This window comes from Mastigoproctus giganteus, chromosome 11 (assembly GCF_048544385.1).
Source record: "Mastigoproctus giganteus isolate SK-2022 chromosome 11, ASM4854438v1, whole genome shotgun sequence".
In the NCBI taxonomy this organism is placed as follows: Eukaryota; Metazoa; Arthropoda; class Arachnida; order Uropygi; family Thelyphonidae; genus Mastigoproctus; species Mastigoproctus giganteus.
Window position 1 is genome coordinate 52,038,617 of NC_143585.1, and position 23,035 is coordinate 52,061,651.

A 23,035-nucleotide genomic window follows, 5' to 3' on the forward strand; every position below is an offset into this window, starting at 1 on the left:
TTGGATCAAAATCTTAAAAGGAACAAAAAGTTTTTTTCTAGATGAAGTGCCAATCACCGTATTCCATATTGTATAATCGATCGTGGTCATTATGATTGTTTCGCGGAAAATTCCACTTCTCTGAACATTATATTACTCTCGTCGGTGAAGTTCTGTTTGTTCTTTTCTGGAGATTCTTCGTGTTTCCTTCTGAAATTGAAAATATATTTGTACCTACTCGATGTGTGCATTTTTCCAGATAAGGTTTTCGAAAAACCAAAAAAACCGGACAGGAACTTCATTAAATATCTAGAATCTATTCAAGAATGTATAAGGCTCTTGGAATTTCTGTGAATCTTTGATATTATTGACTTTGACCAAAACTCCCACCGATGCCTTATTTATAAATAAGGTTAATGCTATCCAAAGAGCTCGTATAACCTTATAAATTGCAATCAAGTTACATCAAAATTACTCTGATGTATTATATCAATGTATCAATCAATAAATGGAGCGCTTTTGCAATGGGTATATTTTCCCCGTTTATCCTTAATAAGTCAAATGACTTCATACAGGTAACATTTGTAAAATACAGAGATATTTTCATTGGATGCAGTCCTTTGCAGAAAATTTAAAAACTTCTATAATAAATAAAATTCAAGGTTTCGGTTTCGTCTTAATAAAATCATTTCTACATATTTTTTAAAGATTCCGTCTTAATCTCGAGTTTTGCTCGTTGGAGTTTACTTCGTATTATGACATATCGGAAGTCCCTCTGCACCGAGGGACTCCCGATATATCACGCGATAAATCATAGTTAAAGGTGCATGATAAATAATGAAACTGAGCCGGACTGTTTTTGTTTTTGTTTTGATATTTTTATGCCTTGTCAAAAAACAAATTAAATTTACACACTAAAATTTATTTCACTCTATGCAGCACTTAATAGACGATAATGATCTTGGGATCAAGAGAATTAACCTTCAGTTTTTAGATTTAGCACAAACAATTCCTATTACTTAAGATCTGGTCGAAAAGTAACTCTCAACGAGAAAAATAATGCTGCTGCAAGTCAAGCGCCATTTTGAATTACCAATATTCAAAATGGCGCTTCAAAATTGCTCCATGTTACGCAAGTTTTAATTCCTTCATACAGTTCATTTCTCATTTTAGCCTTAAAGCCTTAGAATAAATATCAAAAATTTAAAATAGATTTTATTGGCAATTGCAATTTCTTGTACATTACCATGTTGCCACTGTAACTATGCGCTTTGCCAATTAAAAAGGCGGCAGAAAACTGGACAAGACGTGAACATGCTTCAGTTGGTTATTATTTATTACATACTCGTGAAGAGTGAGTAATAAATAAGAATCACTTAAAAGAATAATTGTTCCCGTTGTTGAACTATTTTTACATGATTAATAGCATCCACTTGAATCTCTTGAAAATTATAGCTGTACTTTACTAGTAAAGCAATGTCGACAATATCTAGGAATTCAGTTTGTTTCTGTATTGTTTGTTTTACAACCACGGACAGCTGTTTAAAGCGACGAAATTTTTCAGGTGTTAAATCTAATCCAGTCGTATGTGTCGGTTCGGGTTCCTCTGCATGTCTCCTACATCTTTCATTCTCCTGTGGCCACTGGAGGATGGCAACACAACGATCTCAGTTCTTATCTACGTCTGACTTTCGTTTACGACACCGCCATTTTGTGGCAGAATGGAATCGGAGCTCCCGAAGAATCTCAACTTCAAGGTACGGGACCTACGAGAAATATATCTTTTAACAAACACAGCTGGCAATAACTAAGTTAAAAATTATGTACTTTGATTCTATTTAGTAATAGTTGATTATTATTCCTGTCTATTGTTTTTCGAATATTGTTTTCGGCCATTTTTCTTGAAGGTAATCTCTTCCCTACGGGAATGACCATTGGGGACGACGGACGGTTGGTGGTGAACTTCAGGACGGAACCAAGATTTCGCGGACAGTTTGTACTTGGTCATCCGGGTAAGTGATGCTGATAATACTTAGAGATCAACAATAATGTTTTGTTTCATTTTTTTTATTTATCTCATTCTTTTTTCATCTTGTTTTTCTCATTATTTTCTTTCTTTCATTCTTATTTTTCTTTTTAATTTCTTCTATTTTCTCTTCTTTCCTTCGCTCAGAGTTCAAAATGATAAAGAGGGATGTCATACAGGGATGAAATTTAATGCTACCTGTCCAATACGATGGACAATAAGATACAAGCAGATACACAGAAAGATAACTGTATTGAAGGCTACTTACATACCATCAAAGGTCCCATTGGGAAGCAGGCAGACCAGTAACAGAAACTGGAGAAAGGAAAGAGGAGGTATTCCTTCCAGACAGATCCTGGGTGTGATGTAAACAAATCTCTTGCTTGAGACCTAGATCAACGATGACAACATAGATTCATGGCAAATCCCCACACACGCACATGAAAATCGTTCAGAACTTCCAGCGCGAGTGGCATCTAACTTAATTCCGAAGGTATCCCCATAAAGTGGGTAATTTTAACATGCCCCTTCCCAGATATAAACGCAAAAAAAAAGAATTAAATGAAGCAACGAGAGCTTTATGAACATGAACCCATTGCTTGCGAATTTTTCGTAGCAGACATCTATATAATGGGAGGAACAGATAACGATTAGAAAAGTCTTCTCAATTAAATATCTCAAACTTGAAAAATTCTACAACAACCAAGCGCTCTCAACTGGGATGACTCTTGTATAGCAAATCAGTATACGAAGCACTACCATCTTGACCAAAGATATATCACATGACATACGGGAAGCGGTACGCAGCTAAAGAGGTAGACTTCGGAGAGAAGTAACAGATGGTTTTACGGCTAGACAAAACTAATTAAAAAACAAAAGGGGTACAGAAAGTGGCAAAGGAAACTTTACCCAGTACAAGACCAAGAAAGCCAGTTTTTCAGAAACAGAAGACCCACTGCAAAAAAAAAAAAAAATGGTTCTTACAGAAGTAAAGCAATCGAAAAGAATAATTTGGCAAAAGAATAATTGATGACTCATGCTTTATGACTGACCAAGTACCACCTTCGAGAAGAGTATAGAAATAAAACAAGCAAGCAAAACTAGCAATGAAAAACAGTAATTTTATTAATATGCTCGCTCACAAGGATAATGAACCAAATAAATGATGAATGTATAATGATTGGAATAACCTCACAGTTACCAAAGTTGCCCTTATAATAGCTTTGGAAGCAAATCGACTACTGAACAAGACCTGTTCCCATTTTCATGCTGAAGGTAAACAACACATTTGTCATAGATATGATAATGCGCATTTTAAAGAAATGCTGATGCCAGGAAGCATCTCACAAATATAAAGCAGTTATATAGTAAAAGGTCATATGTCCAAAAGGACCGGCGGATTCCGTGCTCATTTCTATTGGATGTATGTTGCTCAAAGTGTTCGTTAAAAAAAAAATAAAAATAAACTACTTCCATCCCTAAAACAAACCTGTTTGGACACAACATATTCAATCTGCAACGTTCGTGAACATCTTGACACATTACTTCAAATCGAAGGGAACCAGTTGAAACTACTAAAACCAACGTTGCACAAAAAAGAAATATTCAACTTCAAAATATAACCTCTGACAGTTATAAGAAATCCATACAATAAATACGTACCCTGGCCAATGTACAAATCCAAGAAATGGAAATATATAATAGGGCTCGGAATAAATCCCACCAATGCCAAGGCACAAATGTCGATAACAAAAGTGGGGAAAAAAGTTAACAGAAGTGAAAACTAAACTAATTATCTAGTTACCAATTAATTACTAACTAGTAATATATAAAAGCGATTGTCTTCACTTCACTGAACATACCTCGCCGCGTAATATTCACTCACCTTTTTGTAATGCAGTTTACTTATTTCTTTCTGGGTTTATAAAAACTAAAATGAAGGCGCATTTTGTGTTTCTGCTGTGATTAATATAAGAAAATAATGATTCATCGTTTGTATACTTAGTAAACTGATAACAAACCACGAGCTACTTCATATGCGCAACGCTTAAACCGAGAACATTTCTCTACTACGCATCCGCCATATTGTTCATTCATTTCTCCAATTCAGAACATGGAAACAATATCCATGCTTCAATATACGGTATATCGATAGATATGTATGCAAAAATAAATAATTTCTGATTTATATTGGTTAGATTTTAATGAAAATTTGGGAAGGCCTAAATATAAAATTTCACGAAAATCCGTCCACTGGGAGTCGAGTTGTTATAAACGAATGGGCGGACGGACATAGTGAAGATAATAGGCACTTTAAGCGTATGCGAACATGCCTAAACAGGATATAGGAATTCATATTAATGTGGAGAGAGTTTAAAAGGCAAACACTCATACAGATCTAAGACAGCCGTGAAAAGTACACGTTTTAACCTCATGTTTGAGAATTAAACACAAAAAAAAAAAATCAATGTGGGATATCAGGGTAGGAGCTGGTAGGAATTAGATGCTGTAAACTGGCATCCCAACACACCGAGAGATGGGTACAACCTATTGCCCTGTACGCTTCTATAATCTGGTTTGGTGTTCCTCAGGCCTACAAAGACTACAGGGTCCAGTCACATTATTGTGACCACCTATCTAGTAACCTTTCGCAGCATGCACCGCAGCCAGCCGCCGTGGGAGGGACTCAATAAGTCCGCGGAAGGTTGCTACGGGTGTGTGTGACCATGCTGTGTACCCCGGAGTTCCTGTATCCATCCGTCTGATGTGTCGATCAAGGTAGTCCCATAGATTTTCAATTGGGTTAAGATCCTGATAATTCGGTGGTCAAGGGAGTAAGCTTGAAGTATTCGCCGTGATCCTCAAACAACTCACGGACAATTCTGGCGACATGACATGGCGCATTGTCTTGCTGATAGATACCATCGCCCCCAGGGAACACAGTCAACATGCACGGGTGTACCTGATCGGCGACGATCGATAGGTAACCATTTGGGTGCCAGAGGTATCAACGGACCCAAACCATGCCATGAAAACATTCCCCAGACCATAACGCTGCCCACGCCACCGTCCATCCATTTGGTGGAGCAGAAACCGTGACTCATCGGAGAAGGCCACCCGTTGCCACTCGGCCGGGGTCCAGTGTCGGAATTGCAGTGCAAACTGACGACGTTGTTTGCGATGAACGGCAGTGAGGATGGGTGCTGTCACTAAGCGTCTGCTCCGGAGCCCGATGCACAACAGGGTTCGCTGCACTGTCGTATTGGAGACCTTTCTGGTGGCCCCACGGTTCACTTGGACGGCCAGTTGAGCAACATTAGCACGCCGATCGGTCCTGACCAACCATTTCAGCCGACGTTCACCTCTTGGATCAATGGCGCATGGGACTCCACAACTGGCACGTCGGGGTCGCCAAAACTGTCACATTCGTCCAGTCTTGATACACTTTCACCACTGCAGCACGTGAGCATTTCACAAAGCCCGCTGTTTCGGAAATGCTGGTAACTCCTGGCCCGATAGCCAATGATCATGCCTTTTTCTAGGTCTGATAGGTTGCATGCTTTGCCCATGCTGTTACTTTGTTCACGGATGCTGAACATGAAGCCTTATATGCTTGCGGTGTGTGAACTTGACACGTGCTCTGTACGATTCGCTAGACGTGTGTGATGTCTGCATTGGGGGTGGTCATAATATTGTGACTGGACTCTGTAATCTTGGGCTCAAATATAGATTTTACTTTGGCTTATAAGGGTGGTGTATTTTTTTCAATTACAATATCAAAAGTCTTATGCTCACCAACTTAGTAACATCCCCGTAGAAGAAACTCATAATTACCCAAAACTTAAAGACGCTCGCACAATTAATGACGAGTCGATTGGAAGCATCCAAAATCAAAGATCGTGCTCAAGGCTTCAGGAACATGCGTGGTCAGAAAGAACTCCTATTCCACTACACAACAAACTGAATAGGTCTGATAGCCTAAAAACGTATTTTCATAAAATGGATACCTATAAATCAATTCAGAATAGATTGTACTTGCTGGGTGCTGATTAGCAAATACAGAGAACCTTATCTAAATTATATACACTGGTGAAATTCAGAAGTGCCACCATCAACCAAGATTATAATTATTTAACTATAATAATTGGTATAATGACAATTTAGCAAAAATTGTCATTGTAACACCTTACTCTATATAACTTTGTATATAATTCTATACATAAACCTGCATAGCTTGACATATCACCCTATAGAACCCGTGATTGTATACTAAGTATTCTTTTTATAACCGTAACCCCTAACTAGCGCAGTGGCTATCAAGGGAATTTCTTTTGTTATAATAATGATAAAAATTCTTTCTAACATGGTTAGCAGGTATGATTTTCTAAACTTCATTTTATGTAAATGGCATTCCCTGAATCTGTTTTAAATTTATACAGTTTCCTAGTATTGGTAAAATATATATCAATGTATCTCTAAGAGTATTAATTAGAATTAATTGTGCTAGAAAACTATATGAAGTTAGAGTAATTCTTACCCTGACTTCTTCAGAATCCGATAGCGAATGTTACGTAAGGTAACCAAATCTGCATATATAAATTAAAACTTTACCGATTTAATTTGTCCCTTCGCACTATTCTAATTTAAGTCAATTAATATTTCCTGCTTTGAATAATCGCGTATTTTTAATGTCATCTGAACTTAATATAATTATCCACCACAGTTAGTAAAACAGTATCTTCATACACACACAAGTCTTTACCAAAAGAATTTTTATAAAGTTCATTTATTTTTTTCAAAAGGTACTGGGATGACCGCGATGGTTGTAGCACCAGAACATCCGGACCTGACCTTCACTTTGGAACTAATACGAAGCGAACCCACTTATGCTCAACCAGAACAGGAATGGCAATTTATATCGGATTTCGCGGTAAGTAGCAGTTCAATTACCACATACAAATCCAAGCACGCCTTTAATTTAAATGAAAACGATTTGACCTCTAAGGCAAATATGGTGTTTCCATCCTAAAAAATTTGTAAATTCAAGTTTAAGTTGGAAACTTTTCTAGAGACTGAAATCCTTCCAGAGAACCTCTTCCCAACGTCCCCTGTTGATGATGAATTACTCAATCCCTTTTAAACTCGCATCTTTTGTTATTGAAGTCAAGCGACTATAAAACTCTTCGCTTTTTAGAATGGATTACTTTACTTTTCTTCAACAGAATCATTCATAACTGTAGAACTTGTTTGTAGTGAAAATATCGCCCGTCTACTACTCGTGAGTGATGGTAGATTCCTTGCGAATCGGTCAATTTGTCACCTTAAAGGCCAAAATACCGGCACAACAGTTCACACGTCCTATTCGGCTGTCAGATTATTGAGAGCTTTTTTTTTAAAGAGTATTTACATTTGAATTCCTGTATTCTATTAGCTTTCCGTTCGCTGGGCCTTTCTGTTTTCATAAGCCTTGTGCTGCTAGTTTTCAGCTTTATTTTTGTTAGAATGGCCAGCGATGCTTCTCCTTTAAAGTACCACACTCTCTATAAGAAATAAAGGAATTTTAAAGAACTGTTTCTTGAAATAGGAATATATATTTCGTATATTTATCTTGTTATTTATGCCGGTTATTTTAATTTATTACAATTAATAGTATATAATCGATACTCGTGTGCATGAATGAAACTCGTCTTGTTATAACGAATTCCTCTTAATGTATTTATAACTTTTTTGTTCTATGCTTTTTTTTTTTATTTTAATTACTGTATTTATCTTCATTTAACAGGCACGCGACTACACTGGTATATACCATATTAAACTAATCCCTTGTACAGTTATGGAAGATGTTGGATATTCTGAACCTTTACAGTGTCATCCTAGAGATCCCATAACCTTTGACCTGAATATCCGCTTCCAACAAGTCAGCGATCCAGTACCTGCCGAGTTCAGCTTAAACACACGTTTCTTCTTAATGCGGAAGAAAGGTTTGTGGCTTTCCAATGGTTCCATGGGATTTGGAGAAGATTCCGATGCTTCATTCATTCCAGGTAATAATAAAACTAGTGGCAAAACCAAAAAAAAAGTTTAAAAATGTTTAGTTAAAATGTCTTTACAAAAGCCATTGCTATAATTACCATATTTACATGGCAGAACAATAATTTATAAATTAAATCGCATATTAAATTTTACTTTAAAATAGGATTCATTTTATGATTCATTCTCACGATTTCATTTTAAAAATTATGCAGTTATTCGCTTCACCATGGAAAATTTCAAATTAAATAGCAAATTAACCTTAATGCGACTTGTAAAACAAACTTAAAATGCCGATTCAAAAAATTTCCGATGCCATTTTTAAATTCCAAAGCCATTACTAACTATTTAAATTCTTCGTTGAATAATTTATAATGAAAGCCAAGATTAAAAACATTCATTGGCAATTACTAACACTAATAAGAACAAATAGAAAAAAAAATGTGATGGATTACCAATCAATTTGCTAAAACGTGACTGTATACCAAAGACAGATCTGCTATCAGCAATAAATTTTGCAAAAAAAACTAGATGATTATTCACTTTCCCCTTGACCCACTTTGATCTACTTTTGCCTCTTGATCCGCGGAAGTCATGGCGGGATGTTTTGGTATCGCTGTTTGAGGTTGCTTAGGTAGGGAACTTTCGGCGATACTGAAGAAATCATTCCCTCTTCAAGAAATTTAGTTCCATATTATTTCTTTTAATTGTCTTGTACCTCGGATAGAAAAGGCCCGGGTTCGCATCCCTTCAGTGACGAGTGGAAACACCGAGGCCGAGTTAGTCGGTTTCATCCTCAGAAACCTTCTAGTTTTCGTCTAGCAGAACAGGCAAATCGACCAGACAACACGCGTAATTTATGGACATAATACACATGGGCAGATAAGGTAGCACTAATATGACAGTTTTTTTGTACCTATCCCCCTCGATCATATAGTTTATCATAAGCGATCGGCTTTCTTGAGTAATCCTTATGCCTCAACAACACCGATTAAGGCCTGGTGGATCGGTGATATCTAATCTCCAACCCTTTTTCACAATCTGTTTCGATGGAGCTTGACGTCAGCGTTAGAGTTGACATCATACGTACAAAACTTATCTTTCGCATTCGACTCGATAGCCCACAATCTCCAATGCTCGAAAGTTTACGGTTTCCGAGATGCAATATTAAATTTTATCCACACTTACATCATGCAGTAATGATGGCATCGATATCTTAATCAATGGCATCTAGTCCCCTTTGTTCGCCCTTAACGCTGGAGTCGCTCAGGGATCTTCCTTAGTCCACTACTCGTTAAATCTCTAACTCAATGATTCTATCTTATTTTCTAAACAATTCAGACATATTTAAGCCAACGATTTTAAATTTTATAGGATAGTCAGCAACTCAACTCATTATCAATCGTTGCGAAATTCTTCAATTTTTTTTTTTTTTTTTTTATTCTTGGACTCTCAACAATAACGTTTTTGTCAACATTTCTAAATGCTGAGTGTCTTTCTCTGATCCCCCATTCCTTTAAAAATAATTATTTTGTCAACCATATTATTTTACCTAGAATTAATTCTTAGAAAGACCTTGAAATACTCTTCACAACAAACGATAATTTCTCTGCCCATACTAAAAATATCACCCACAGTTCAAATGTTAAGAATGTTAAAAGAAACTCTTTAGGCTCTTCCTTCCTGTATAGAAACTTGTTTATGGCCACTAAAGTGGCATTCACTTTAGTGGTACCTATACTTGATTGGTCTCATCGGGTCCGAAGTCTCAATTTATCTCGAAAAAAGCCAACGAGGAGTTTTCAAACAAGTACTCAAACTAGACGGCAAGGTACCATACCAAATTGTTTCGTAAATGAGAGAAGGCTGCCTGTATTTAAAAATTGTTTAATAATCAGATGCGTAATACTATTAATACCTTTTGACCTTCTACATTATTTACTGAGTTGATGTTCTTAAAGAAAAATATTAACGGATAATATTAAAAGTGAGCACTGAATACTAAACCCTTGTCTTTAGGTGACACAGTCTATGGCCGTATCATGGTTGATTCTCTTCAAAATCTTGGAGATTCCTTCTACATGACTGTAGAAAAATGCTTCCTCTGCACAGGAGTAGATGGTTACATTCCTAAATACGATCCTGAAAACCAGGAATATGGTTGTGTGGCTGATTCTCCCAGTTTGTTGCATACGTTCAAGATTATAGTAAGTTACGTTCACTTTTATAAGCCTCCAATTTGGAGTGAACTATTTAAACGCTAAACTCATTAAAAACATTTCATTCAGAAAATAAATCACTACAAAATAAAATTGCAATACAAACGGGAAACTCTGATGATCAATAAACTTTTAAATAAATCACCACAATAATGATAGTTTACTTAATAAGTTATACGGCTTATAAAATAAGAAATAAGTTATTACTGTGAATTAAAAACAAACTTCGTGCAAGATGTATTTGTTCGTACTAACGAGTCCAACCTCACTTATCTTTCAGGACAAAGGGGCCCCACATACAGTCGCTAAATCCTTCTATAATGTTCCATTTAATGCTGTGTTAGTTGATGACGATCCTTCCACGGATGTCATTGCTTTAAGGAAAGAACCAGGTTCGGATGGTTTTCGATTCGATTCGGCACCCCTTTTTCAGGTAAATGTGCTTAGATACCATATACTAGCTTCTAGCAGAATGTAGTAATGAGATTTGTGGTTATTATCAAGCAAGGGCGTACAAGAATAGATGGGATCTGGGACAAGAAAGGATGACCGTCTCTTTAAAGTGTATTTAATATTAATTAAATTTTAATACTAGGCTTAATTATTATTGGAGGACATACGGAAAGTCCGTTTATCAATGGAGTTATCAATCTTGTTCTAGAATAGCAACTCACAATCACATGTAATATAATAGATTTTTTTTAATATTTCCAGTCTCCCTTTACATTAACGGACACTGGTTTTTCAATACATAAGACTGGGGATTTTCCAGCCAATGATGTTAATCTGAAAGTGTTGGTGACCTTCCATCGCAGGAGCTGTTTGTTGTTGTTGTTTTGACAGCACTTGGTGCCTAGCTATCATATTGAAACGTTACTAAGTTTCATATTGGTAGGAAATTCTTGGTAATACTTTTCTTACCAAGGTTCATAGCATAATACTGAACAGAGTGACTACTTTATTTTCATTATCTCCTTTTCTAAGTCTCCATGTTTTTACTGGTAGCAATTCAAGTAAGCCTTGAAGGTAATTATCCTAAAGAACTCTGCTGTCAATACTACTGAAGTTTCGAAGGATTTCTGTACCTCAATAAAATTTTCAAAACGTTTTAAATGACAAGAACAGTTACTTCCAGTTTTTCTAGTAGGGCCTTGCTTGCTTCTAGTTTTTCTCTTGTTGAGTATTTACTGTGACTGTCGCCATCACCAATGGACAAGAGATCTTAACAGATAACCGTCACTTATATTAAGTTTATTTACATCAGGGACTGGTTGTGGTCCTGAAGTAACAGACGCACACAAATCTGCCCTTATACTTCCACAAAAGGTGGAAATGAAATTGTAACTTCTGGTTTGGCTGTCCCAAGTATAAACGAACATTTATACTGCTGCACCAGCAACCAATCATCACAAAATAAAAATCATCCACTTACGTGTGCTTATCTGAAGATTGCGTCCGTAAGTGGATACAAAAGGTGGTCTGCCAGCTTTGGTATGTTAAGCTTTTGACAGTACCATCAGATGAAATATGATCGCATGAATTGTTGTGTGGAATATGAACGGCATATCGTATAAGTAACTGTCGTGGCAACGGATTACTTTACGAAATAGTGAACAGCGCAGGCCCTAAAAATTTCTGAAGAATAGCTTGAAACCAGCCATCTATGACAACCGGCGCTCACTGCCCTCCAAGAGCGTATTTTTGTAACACAATATTAAACCGTCTTACGCCTTTTGTGTGAATGTATCAACGATCTGGCACCTGTCCAGTGAAGACAGATCCCTGATCATTGATACAATCACCTATTTGTATCCTTGTACTGGATACCCAAGAAAACCCGTCACTCCGCCACCTAGCGAAAATGAAAAAATAAATAAATTTTACACGATGACATCACTACATTGATGAAATCCGAAACGATGATAATGAAATTGTAATCAGTCTGTGCTCTTGAACTAATGTTAACTCGGGCAATGTTATCCACCATTTCTCAGGTTATTGGACGACTCAAAGGGTCTGATTTCACAAACATGTGTCACTTTTGAACCTTCATTCAGTTATACACGTTTCTTTGCGTAATACAGTTTTCCCTCCTGCACTGAGCTAACATTCGTCTGTGGTTCTGGAAGGATGGATTTCACCGTCTCAGAGGGTAACATTTCAAACCGCAGCTCGAGACACTAAACTTTAGTTGATTGAAGCGCCAATGTAAACTTTGGCGCTGAACACCCACTAAACGTACTGAAACCTAACGCCACGTTTAGATTTGTCTCAGCATGTACACTTGAGTACATATTGATACACTCCACAAAAATGTGTACTGACATGTTGTCAATATTTAATATGCAAATTGCCTTCGTTTTTTGAATTGTCCTCTTATTTAGCCTGGTTATTTTCGAGTTGCCAAATTTTAGCTTTTAATCTTGAAGATTATTCTCAAAGTTTACGCAAAAACTTTTGTTTTAATTTCTTAAGTTTAAATATTCAAAAAATAACAAATGTTAAAAAAAAAAAAAGTTTGCTTTTTTTTGTATAGATCTCTCTCTCACTTCTAACTTTAACAGCACCTTAACTGTATTAATTACACGGTCTTGAAATGATTAAATGGGGAACATTTATTTGCAGACTATTAATACTGTAGTATTACTCTTAAAAATTTCCATCTAGGCAATGTAAATTTGGTGACAAAATGTTTATTTCTTGTCATTGCAGGTGTCCTATGGTCGGCAGTGGTTCGTACATTGCATCTACACCGTGAGGTCGAAAGAGAACGCTGCACGAGGCATTGGGAAGAGAAGTATCGGTTCCAACCGCAAACACCACATTTTCAAGGAAGGCCATATGAATTCAAGGCGATCGAAGCGCTCAGTGGATGATGTCGAAGAAGTTGGTACAGATGGTGTTGGTACCAATATGCATCGTCTGATGCTAGACTATGATGTTCGCAGAAGAATAGCAGAAGAAAAGGGAACTTTTGAATTAGGTAGTAACGCACCCACTGACAGTGACTTTCCCTTAGTGCCGGTTGCCGTGGGTCTCGTCAGTTCTTTACTAGTCATCGTAGTGGCAGCGGCCATATTTGCCACAAAGAGGAAGAAACTTGGTTCTATTATACCTCCCTCCTCCCAAGCGGTAACTGTTGTAACCAGAAACGGGCAGAGTCGCGTTGTTGTACCAAGGTACTGCAACGGTGGTTCGGGGGATAATACAGAAGTTTAACCCCTAATGGACTTGTGTAGACTTATGAGAGAACTCTTTCAGGATGTGTGACATCACTGCCATTCTTTTTTTTTTTCCTCTATTTAAAGGCTTTAGGCTATAGACGGAGAACTCTGTGGACCACCTCGTGGCATGGTCACACTTGCTACTAACCGAAGCTGGTGCGTCGTCTTTCCGTCCGATCACCCCTGTCATTTAAAGCCCCTGTTGCGGAAAGTACGCACAAGTTGCCAGTTAGTAACGCAGAAAGTGCAACTCCTCAGCATGACTCCAAGTCGTGAAGTGTCAAAGGTTACTCGTCACTGTGGCATACCACCGGACCAGTAGCTGTTGTACCATAGCTAGTATGATACTTAATGTCCATTTGTAGCTAAAAAAACAAAAACAATGTCTCTGTGGCATTCATGTTTGTGCTCAGTTTTCCGCCTAGAGGGCACTGTTTTGTGTTTTCTTATTGTATGTTTGTACGTGAAAAGTTTTTTTGTTGCTAGTTGTTAAATAATAAAAAGAAAACACTTAACTGGGATCTGTCAACAACCTAACATTCCTTCAGAAAACGGGCTGAATCTGCTGGAATAGACTGATCAATACAATTGTCTTTAGTTTATTGTTTAACCGCATTGTAAGAATTTATCTATATTCTTTTGATCAATTAATCTATAGCAATAACATATGGTTTATTTCCAAATATTGTATATCAAAGTAGGAACACAATTCTACGAGGGATGTTCCCCCAAAGTAAGGTGCGCAATGCGAAGACATTGACACAAAATTTACTACCAAGGAGCTACAACTACTTCAACATACGCAGACATTGTAACTTTTTCCTACATAATTGCCACCTCTGTTTAGGCAACTGTCCCAATAAGAAACCAGTGCATCAAAGCCCTAAACAGAGAAATCCTGGTCAAGCTCCTTTAACATACTTATAAGTAGATTCTGGTCTAATTGTTCATATTAGTTGCACTGCTTTGAGTTCTGGGATTAAGTGATTCGTAGATCTTGTTGCAGTGACCAGTGTCCGGTAGTTTCTAGACTATTCTACTCCCATCTGCACCACGCGTCTTAGACGGAAATAATGTCATCTATAAGCCACTAGTTGACTGAATAAACATTTTACCACCACTTTATATAAAATTAGGTCTACTGAAGAATTTCGTAAAAGTTACGAACAAGAATGGAGAAGACGTTCACTATTTAAAACTAAAGTCGCGTATTTTGATGCCAAAATAAAAAAGGTACATTCGTCTGTGCACAGATCAGAGAGTTACTGAAAGATGAACACAAGCCTACCAAAATTTCGGTTGCAATGTCTCAAAATATACACTCCCAGATAACTTTGGACATAGTGAATGTTTTCATCAAGATATTGCTACCATGAAGAAATGTTAAGAAAAGTGGAAGCCTGGTATGCAGGCAGATTATTGCTGGACATTGCACAGAGAGGCTTCTGATCATTACAAAAGAAAGGCAAAGTAAAGAAAAAAAAGTTAATTGAATATATTTTTATGCCGTTTATTATATTTGTTAAAGTTTCATTAAAAATTTCAATATTCTAACTTGTATTGTTCTCTAAATTTGTGGGTATTACGCAATACCTGACTTCAGACTTTGATTCCGCTCGACAAAATCCATGTGATGAGCCATATTTCGGTAAGAAAATAACAAAACGCTTAAAATTTATTGTCTAGTATAATTTGAATAAAAATATTCTGTGATTATGGCCTTTAAAAAACATGCCTTAGAATCATGCTAATCCATTATAGAATTGGAATCTGTATGATTGCATTTTCTGTTTTTTCTCTCTCAACAGGTTTGCGTGGGGTTTGTAATACGGTCAAGTACTTCCCCTTAACTTCGTCTCCAAAATTAGCATGTTTGAGGAACGAGGTTAAGACATCAGCAAGTTTATTCGCATTCAAAGCATAATTCAATATTCATTATTAAAAATACTCATGAAATTTTAAATCTTGAGAAATCCTTAAGGGAATTCGATTTTCAGTGGAATGATAATGATGCTATTAGAAACAAATGATATTGTTTCTCTGGGTTTCTAAAAGTATTGTCATTTTATTAGAGTTTTCTGGGAGAGTTTAAGCAAAACAATCTTTGTTTTCGTATTCATTTTTATTAGTTAAATATACGAGTAGAAGTGAAGTGGTGTTTCCGATATGATTATTGTAATTTGGTCTGTGAAGCTCGCTTTATCCCTCAGTTTGTCATATTCGATTAATCAATTCTGCAGAGTTATTTGAAATCCCAAGATGTTCGTGTCAGTAGGTCGTCATTAACACCAATTGCTAACACCTTATCAAGTGCCAACAAATATCAGATGTACGACTTTTATATCCACTGAAATAAACGTACTGTCTGAAGATGGACATAAATTTAAGCTGATGGGGAAAAAAAAGAAAGAAATTGCCGTTTAACCCAACAGATTCTGTGGTACGATCACTGCCCAGGAAGTGAGAGGGAGAAACTACCTAAAGATAATATGAAGTTACGTCATAGTTAAAGGATGTACCGAAGTTTCAATTAGAAAATTGATGACCGTTTTTGGATTGAACCAGTTCACGATGAAGATCGTTGGGTGAAGCAATGTCCTCTAGACTAGTTAAAAATTCACTGGCAGTGATGTTTTAGACCGTGACGCATTTAATTTCTTTTCACAGGTGCTGGGCTGTCATTCCTTATTATACTCTCAGTTAGGCTCCTAGTAGCTTGGTTGCTGACCTCACGACAGACCACCGAAGTTTGGTATTTGTTTTTTTTATCGATATTGAAGGAATAAAGAGCGTATTGAAGGATTGTTTTTTTATTTATTAATTTTAGAGCAGTTTTCAGCGTTCGAGATTTAGATTCTTGTTTCGAATTATTATTTTTTTAATAATTCCGTTCCTGTTTAATAATTATATTCTGTTTTTATAATTCTGTTCGCAACAGAATTATACTTGGTTGCTCCATTGTAGTGAACAGAAATTGTGTATAGGAACGAATTCATTCTCGTTTCACGCAATCACTTTAACCATGACGACATTGAGCGTTGTATAATAGTCGGCATCAGACCTATAAACCAGGCGATATGTCAATCTCAGAGAAGAGCCTATGAGGAGAAACTAATGAAACTGAGCGAAGGTAAGACTTCCGAAGTGGACAGTATACATCCTGTTATACTTAAAAAGAGTGCATGCGAATGAATCATCCAGTTAGGGATGTTAATCAGATCATCATGAGCCTCCGGGACAATACCATGAATTGGAAAAGCGCTAACGTCTCTCAGATCCACAAAGGAGGTGCGAAAAATGGTAATCGGTATTTATACCAATGACCAGTGTAGACCGGTGGGTCAGTGGTGGGTGAGATCACGAAGTATCTGATTGAGGATAAGATATTGGATAATTTCGATAAGAATGGTAATTTCGATAAGAATTAAGGTATCCTTAATGGATCACATTATATTCGAGAAAGAATTCAAAGAAGGGCAACCAGATTGGTGAAGGGGTGCGAATCGATTTCCATATGATGCCTGTCTTAGGAGGTGCGGGCTTTAGGTAGATTAGGCCCTTAAGGAATCAGTAAAATGAATGAGGAAAGTATATTTTCACTGGTAGAAGAGGGAAGAACCAGGAGACAAATATAAAATTTTAGGAAGTAACAGAAGGCGGGATTTTGTAAAGGTTACTTTCGGACAGCCTGTTGTAGATCAGTGGAATGAACTGCCTGCCACAGTGGGCGGGAGGAGAACTTGATAAAAGTCCAAAGCGGAATTGGACAGCCACTTTTTAGCGATGGGGAACAGCATGAATAATAGAAATTCACTCTTTTTTTGGGAAATGCAAAAAAAGTCCGCTTCCTTGTATAATTTAGCCATTCCAATACTAAAACTAAGTATCATGGATACTGCTGCTGTGGTGGGGCACATTCATTCGCGGTAATGAACGGCCATTATCGAAACCATTCTACAGGAATGTTCCTGTAGAATGGTTTCGATATCTCATTACAAGTCATCGCCACTATAAGATAAGCATACTGCTGAGATTTAAGTTAGTAATCATTATATTCTAACTCGCGAATTATTCATCCACTCGTACCAATAATTCAGATTTTCACTTTGAAAACAGAAAACTTAATAGGTAGAGTTACAATCGAACAAAACTGATAATAGCCGAGTTTGATAACACTATCAATATTGTAAATGTAATACAATGTAACGCTTTGTTCGCTCTTGTTTCACACAACTCTCTCTCTCTCTCTCTCTCGCTCTCTCATAAAAGAAAAGTTATTTAAAAAATAAGAATTAGCAATGTTTATGCCTGAATTTTCATTTATTTTGGATAATAGCAACAATTTTCGCTATAGTGCACTGCTTTATAAAACTCCTTGAGAGACAATATTTTCGATGTAGACTTCCCTTGATGGAAGTCTGTCTGCTTTATGATGATTTAATTTGTCAATAAATATTTATGAAGAGTCTGTATTCAACGATTTCTGAGAACGGGTATTATAAATGTTAAGGGTTAGTACTATAATTTCACATTTAGTATGCTATTTATGGTGGACGAGAGTCTTGGTATACCACTTCAGACTTTCTGCTTGTAACAGTCCAGAATTGTTATACGTACAAGATCGTACGTCAGCTGAAGTCAAGAATTTTGAGCATAAAAAAAAAGAAAGAAAAAGACGTCTATGTGAACAAACACAACACATGCAAAGGAATCATTTTACTTTATCTGCAGGTATGTTGTTTTTTGTGGTTCACACGTTTAGGATATTTGGGAAAAAAGTAGATGGAAGCACAGGCCTCAGAAATAAAAAAACAAGACAGGTTAATAAGTTGCAAACATTATCGGATAGGTCAAGACACGTTCATGCGAATTCTAACACACTGTCGCGGGCTTGCGACCAAGTTCATACGAGTTGGGTGAAACCCCCCTCCCCCCGAAGGACACACAACGTACTACCACAGAATGTCAGCTAGTTCACGAACACCCCCTCACCCAGTATTCAACGAACCGACATATAAACAAGTTACAAATCTTTCCTCATGTGGGCTATCGCAGGACCAGATTTCACTTTTATCCAAAGGACTAAATTATAATTTACCACCTCGAAAACTACCTAAAAAACAATGCGTAATTGATATTGAATTTGGACTTCGTAATGTTCCACAAAAAGATGTATTTATTCAACAAGTTAACCAAGTAGTGAATAACATAAAAGAAACGCGACTTCCTAAATTGAATACACATGACAGTTCAGCTTTACGAGAACTTCGAGGAAATAAGGACATTATTTTACAGAGGGCAGATAAAGGAGATACAGTGGTAATACTAGATAAACCTGATTATATTAATAAGTTAGAATTTATTCTCACTAGATGTTACCTCGTTATATACGAATGTAAACGTTGAATACACATTAGATATTATTTGGGATATGTTAAATAAAAACTCGACACCGATTAATTATACGAAGCTACCTATTAAGGAAATTTTTCACTTAATTAAACTGTTAGTTAAGGCCAACTACATCACCTTTCGAGACAACGTGTACAAACAAATTTTTGGATTACCAATGGGTTTGAGCCTGAGCGGCTTAATGTTAGAGATCTATCTCTCAACGATTGAGCAGATACATTTGACACCTTTTCGTCCCCGTATCACATACTATGGGAGGTATTTAGACGATGTTCTAGTTATTACTGATAGTAATACTATCCAAGACATTTTACGTTCGTTTAATAATATTCATTCTAGACTCAAATTTACATTGGAAAGGGAGGATACGGATACAAAGTCATTAAATTTCACGCTTACCCGGGATTCGAATAAAATACAATTTAGCATCTATCGAAAACCTACAAACACCGGTATGCTTCTACATTATAATAGCTATCACCCGTTCACCTACAAAAGATCGATTATCTTTAATCAATTTCTTAATGCCTATAAATATTCAACGACGGATTCTGCTTTGTACTCAGAAATACAAATATTAACTAGCAGATTCTTAAACAGGGGTTATTCCATTACCACAATAAACCAAATTAGGGTACAGGCTAAGGATAGGATACGAAATACTACACCAACCAGCAATAGTAATATCAAAAAATACTTTATTTCTGTCCCATATGTTGAACAGTGGCACAAACAGCTTAATAGATTCTTCAAAGATACCGAATTTAAAATTGTAGCCAGGCCAATACGCAAGTTACACACTATACTGAACAATCGATCGGTTCTTTCCGCGTTCACAACACAAATTAATGACCAGGTATACAACATTTCTTCCGGTGATTGCGACTCGTCTTACCAAGGTTCGACGCGATTATCTCTTAATATTCATGTAAATGAACACGAAGCCTCAGTTCGTGCTTCTCGTTCAGCAGCGTCAGAATTAGCCTTTCATGCCATTAACGAAAAACATACTTTTTTATTTAACGAGGCCAAAATACTTAATGTTCAATGTAATTATACGCAACAATTAATTGCAGAAACCGTAGAAATTAAATTAAGCGAGAATTCTGTTAATGTTCGGCGGCCATATTTGATCTCCGATGCGTGGACCTTTACGCGCATGCGCGAAGACAAATAATCACTATTTAAGTTTCAGGTTCGATCCTATTCGGTAATTTTCATCCCTGTGATCACGACATACGGTCGAAAAGCGTTGCCAACTTCAGGAAAGAAAATCGTTTTGAATATTTTCGTTAGATTCTTTTAATTGTGTTAATTTGATTTTTAATTGTTTTAAATTGATTTGAATTGTGTTAAATTGTTTTTTTTTTTATTATTTATATTTTACTTTAATGTACCGGTAAGTTGTCGATTTTTTCGTTTTTTCCGTTTTAATTTCTGGAGGGTATCATACGGAAGTGTTCTACGTACTATATTGAGGTAAACTCCTCTTATTATTTTACCAAAAGAAGAAAAGATCGTAAAATAAATCCATCCCCCTCACAAAAAAAAATATTTTTGATGGTTTTATATTTTCCAACAAGTGTACCTTATATCTTACAATTATACCTTGTAATTGTAAGATAATGGCAATTGTCAGCCCACATTTTGAATACTGTGTTCAAGCATGGAAACGTCTGAAAAAAAGATACTGAGCTCCTTGAAAAGGGTCCAAAGACGGGCAACTCGAATAGTGAGATAGGAAAAAGGACCATATGAGGAAAGATTCCGATTATGTGGGCTACAGAGCTAGGCAACTAGGCATCTCAGTTTATAAGGCTCTGAGAGGGGATAGTTTGTTTGTTTGTTTATTTGTTTGTTTGTTTGTTATTTGGTTTTAGGAGCATTAGCAACTAAGGCCATATTGCTCCAGGATATGCGGTGGTCATTCCCTGACCTTTCCGCATCCTCCGTATTTGGTGGTGACGGGCTCGAACCCCGGCCTAATCAAGAAGCGTGTGCTACGCACTGCTGCTCCTCCCCACCTGACTACGGAGGCGGAGAGGGGCTAGTAAAATGAATGATGGCGGAATTTTCAGTTATTGAGAATTCCAGAACTCGGGGGCATAAATTCAAATTAGAGGGAAAGAGGTTTAGACTAGATTGGAGAAAGTTTTCTTTTAGCCAGAGAGTTGTTCATTGACGGAAAAGTTGCCCCCGCAGGTAGTTGAGGCTCATACAGGTTATTTGCGCCAGCTGACATTTTTCTTTAAAATTAAGGGAGGTAAGACACTTCGGCAGTATCTTAATTAGTGGAACATTCCAAGTGAGTGCATGTCTATAGGTAATGTATACAGATTACAGCTTCGAATAACTTGATTTACGCTTTTATGTAAGACGAAAGCGGACCGCGTTTGGAGACCTTTCGTGTGGCCACCCAATCAATAACAGAGGGAGAAAACCTTTGCTCAACCAATATTTTCATGTCCGCTTAGATAACAATTGCCCGATACAAGAAAGGTTGTTTCAGAACATGGTTCTAATGATGTCTCTAAGACATGTCACGCGCGTCGGATAATGGATCGGCTATGATCAGTTTAAACGAGACCCGCTACTGAAATCATGACTACTAAAGATAAAGCAACCTCGTGGAACATTATTACCAAAAAAAGCCGCCCTTCACTGCTGACTTTAACAAGGATACATCAAACCGGTTTTAAAGTTGTATTTTCCACAGAGTAACTTTTTAGTGACTTATTTAGATTAAAGTAAAAATTTATTGGACTGCCAAACTTAATAAGATTTACTGGTGTTACTTTTTTTTTTGAGTTAATTCTTTTTGATTTTCATTAGAATTCAGTAAGAACCACTCGTTATTGGTACTTTTCAGAATAAAAATACAGCTACAAGTGTATAAGGCATCAAACGTTCCCATAGCCTTTAATCTAATTTTCTCGTCTTAATAACTATAATAATTTTTAATCACAGTTCACACATAGTTAGTAATCACTGAATTATGATCACCTGCTTAATACCACGTTGTGCCACCGTTCTCACGAATAGCAGCCGCTATTCGATTAGGCATTGACTACACTAGATGTCTGAAGACATCCATAGGAATTTGCAGCGATGCTGCCTGCAAGGCTATCCACAGTGTTGGAATAGATAACGGTTACGTGCTCATTCGCCTCACTTCCCGTTCCAAAACATCATACAGGTGTTCAATTGGATTGAGGTCGGGCGAATTTGGAGATCAATCAAGATGGGTGATATCTTCACCGTGTTCCTCGAGCCAATCGCGCGGGCCCGATGACACGGCGTATTATGAAAGATCCCATTCTGTCCGGGGAAAAATGCAAAATGGCAGGATAACACATGGTCTTCTGAGAGCTAACGGTAAGCCTCACCAGTAAACTTTGGTCATTCCGCACTAGGGATCTAGTTCCTGCCAGCAAAACATGCTCCATATTAGGCAACCAATACTGTAAACTGCCTGGATAGTGAGCACCATGAATAATGGATCTATGGACTCGTGTTGCCTGCACCACTCATGAAGGCGTCTGTGGGTTTGTTGCACTAGGTATTTGAACTCATTCGATCAGCACACTCGATTCCTGTCCTCCAGTGTCTAACCAGCGTGTTGTTGACACCACAGCTTTCGTCGTCGACGATGATTCACGGTGAGGAGAGGATGTCTCTTGGGTTGTCTGCTGTTGAACCTCATACGTTTGTGTGTGCGGTGCATCGTCATTTGGGATATTGTTCTTGCATTCCCCGTGTTGTATTGTGATGTCAACTGTCGTACAGTTATCTGCCTTTGAGCCCATGCAACGCGCTACATTCTTCGCTCACCACGAACATCGATGTAAAGGGTTACCTTGCGTAATCCTTTACAGTTCTATCAGCGAGAGGTGGTTTGACCCGTTCTACACCATTCTTTGTACACCTTAACCACAATAGGCTGTGAGTAATCGACTACACAGCATGGAAGCACCCTATGCACGAGCTCCTACAATCATGCTCTTAACTACTACTTTATCAATTTTACTTTCGCGGTCATATGCAAATTACCACTGCTGTAACAAAGGAAGCTGTCAGCCTTTAATACTGCGAGCTATGTGGCATAGTCCATTACGATAGGGTGGTCATAGCTCGGTGATAACTGA

At 37.2% G+C, this 23,035-nt stretch overlaps 1 protein-coding gene across 1 annotated transcript in view; it reads left to right on the plus strand.

Annotated features, from left to right (window-relative positions):
• The window catches only part of LOC150078007 (FRAS1-related extracellular matrix protein 2-like), a 94,354-nt gene extending 79,762 nt beyond the window's left edge, over window positions 1–14,592 (plus strand). Inside the window, exons 18-24 of the mRNA XM_090385347.1 lie at window positions 1,544–1,736; window positions 1,887–1,991; window positions 6,808–6,935; window positions 7,788–8,049; window positions 10,055–10,242; window positions 10,535–10,687; window positions 12,967–14,592. Of these exons, the coding sequence (XP_090241473.1) occupies window positions 1,544–1,736; window positions 1,887–1,991; window positions 6,808–6,935; window positions 7,788–8,049; window positions 10,055–10,242; window positions 10,535–10,687; window positions 12,967–13,473 (1,536 nt within the window). The 3' untranslated portion in view covers window positions 13,474–14,592. The remainder of the gene's footprint in view (window positions 1–1,543; window positions 1,737–1,886; window positions 1,992–6,807; window positions 6,936–7,787; window positions 8,050–10,054; window positions 10,243–10,534; window positions 10,688–12,966) is intronic.
• Window positions 14,593–23,035: the final 8,443 nt, after the last annotated feature.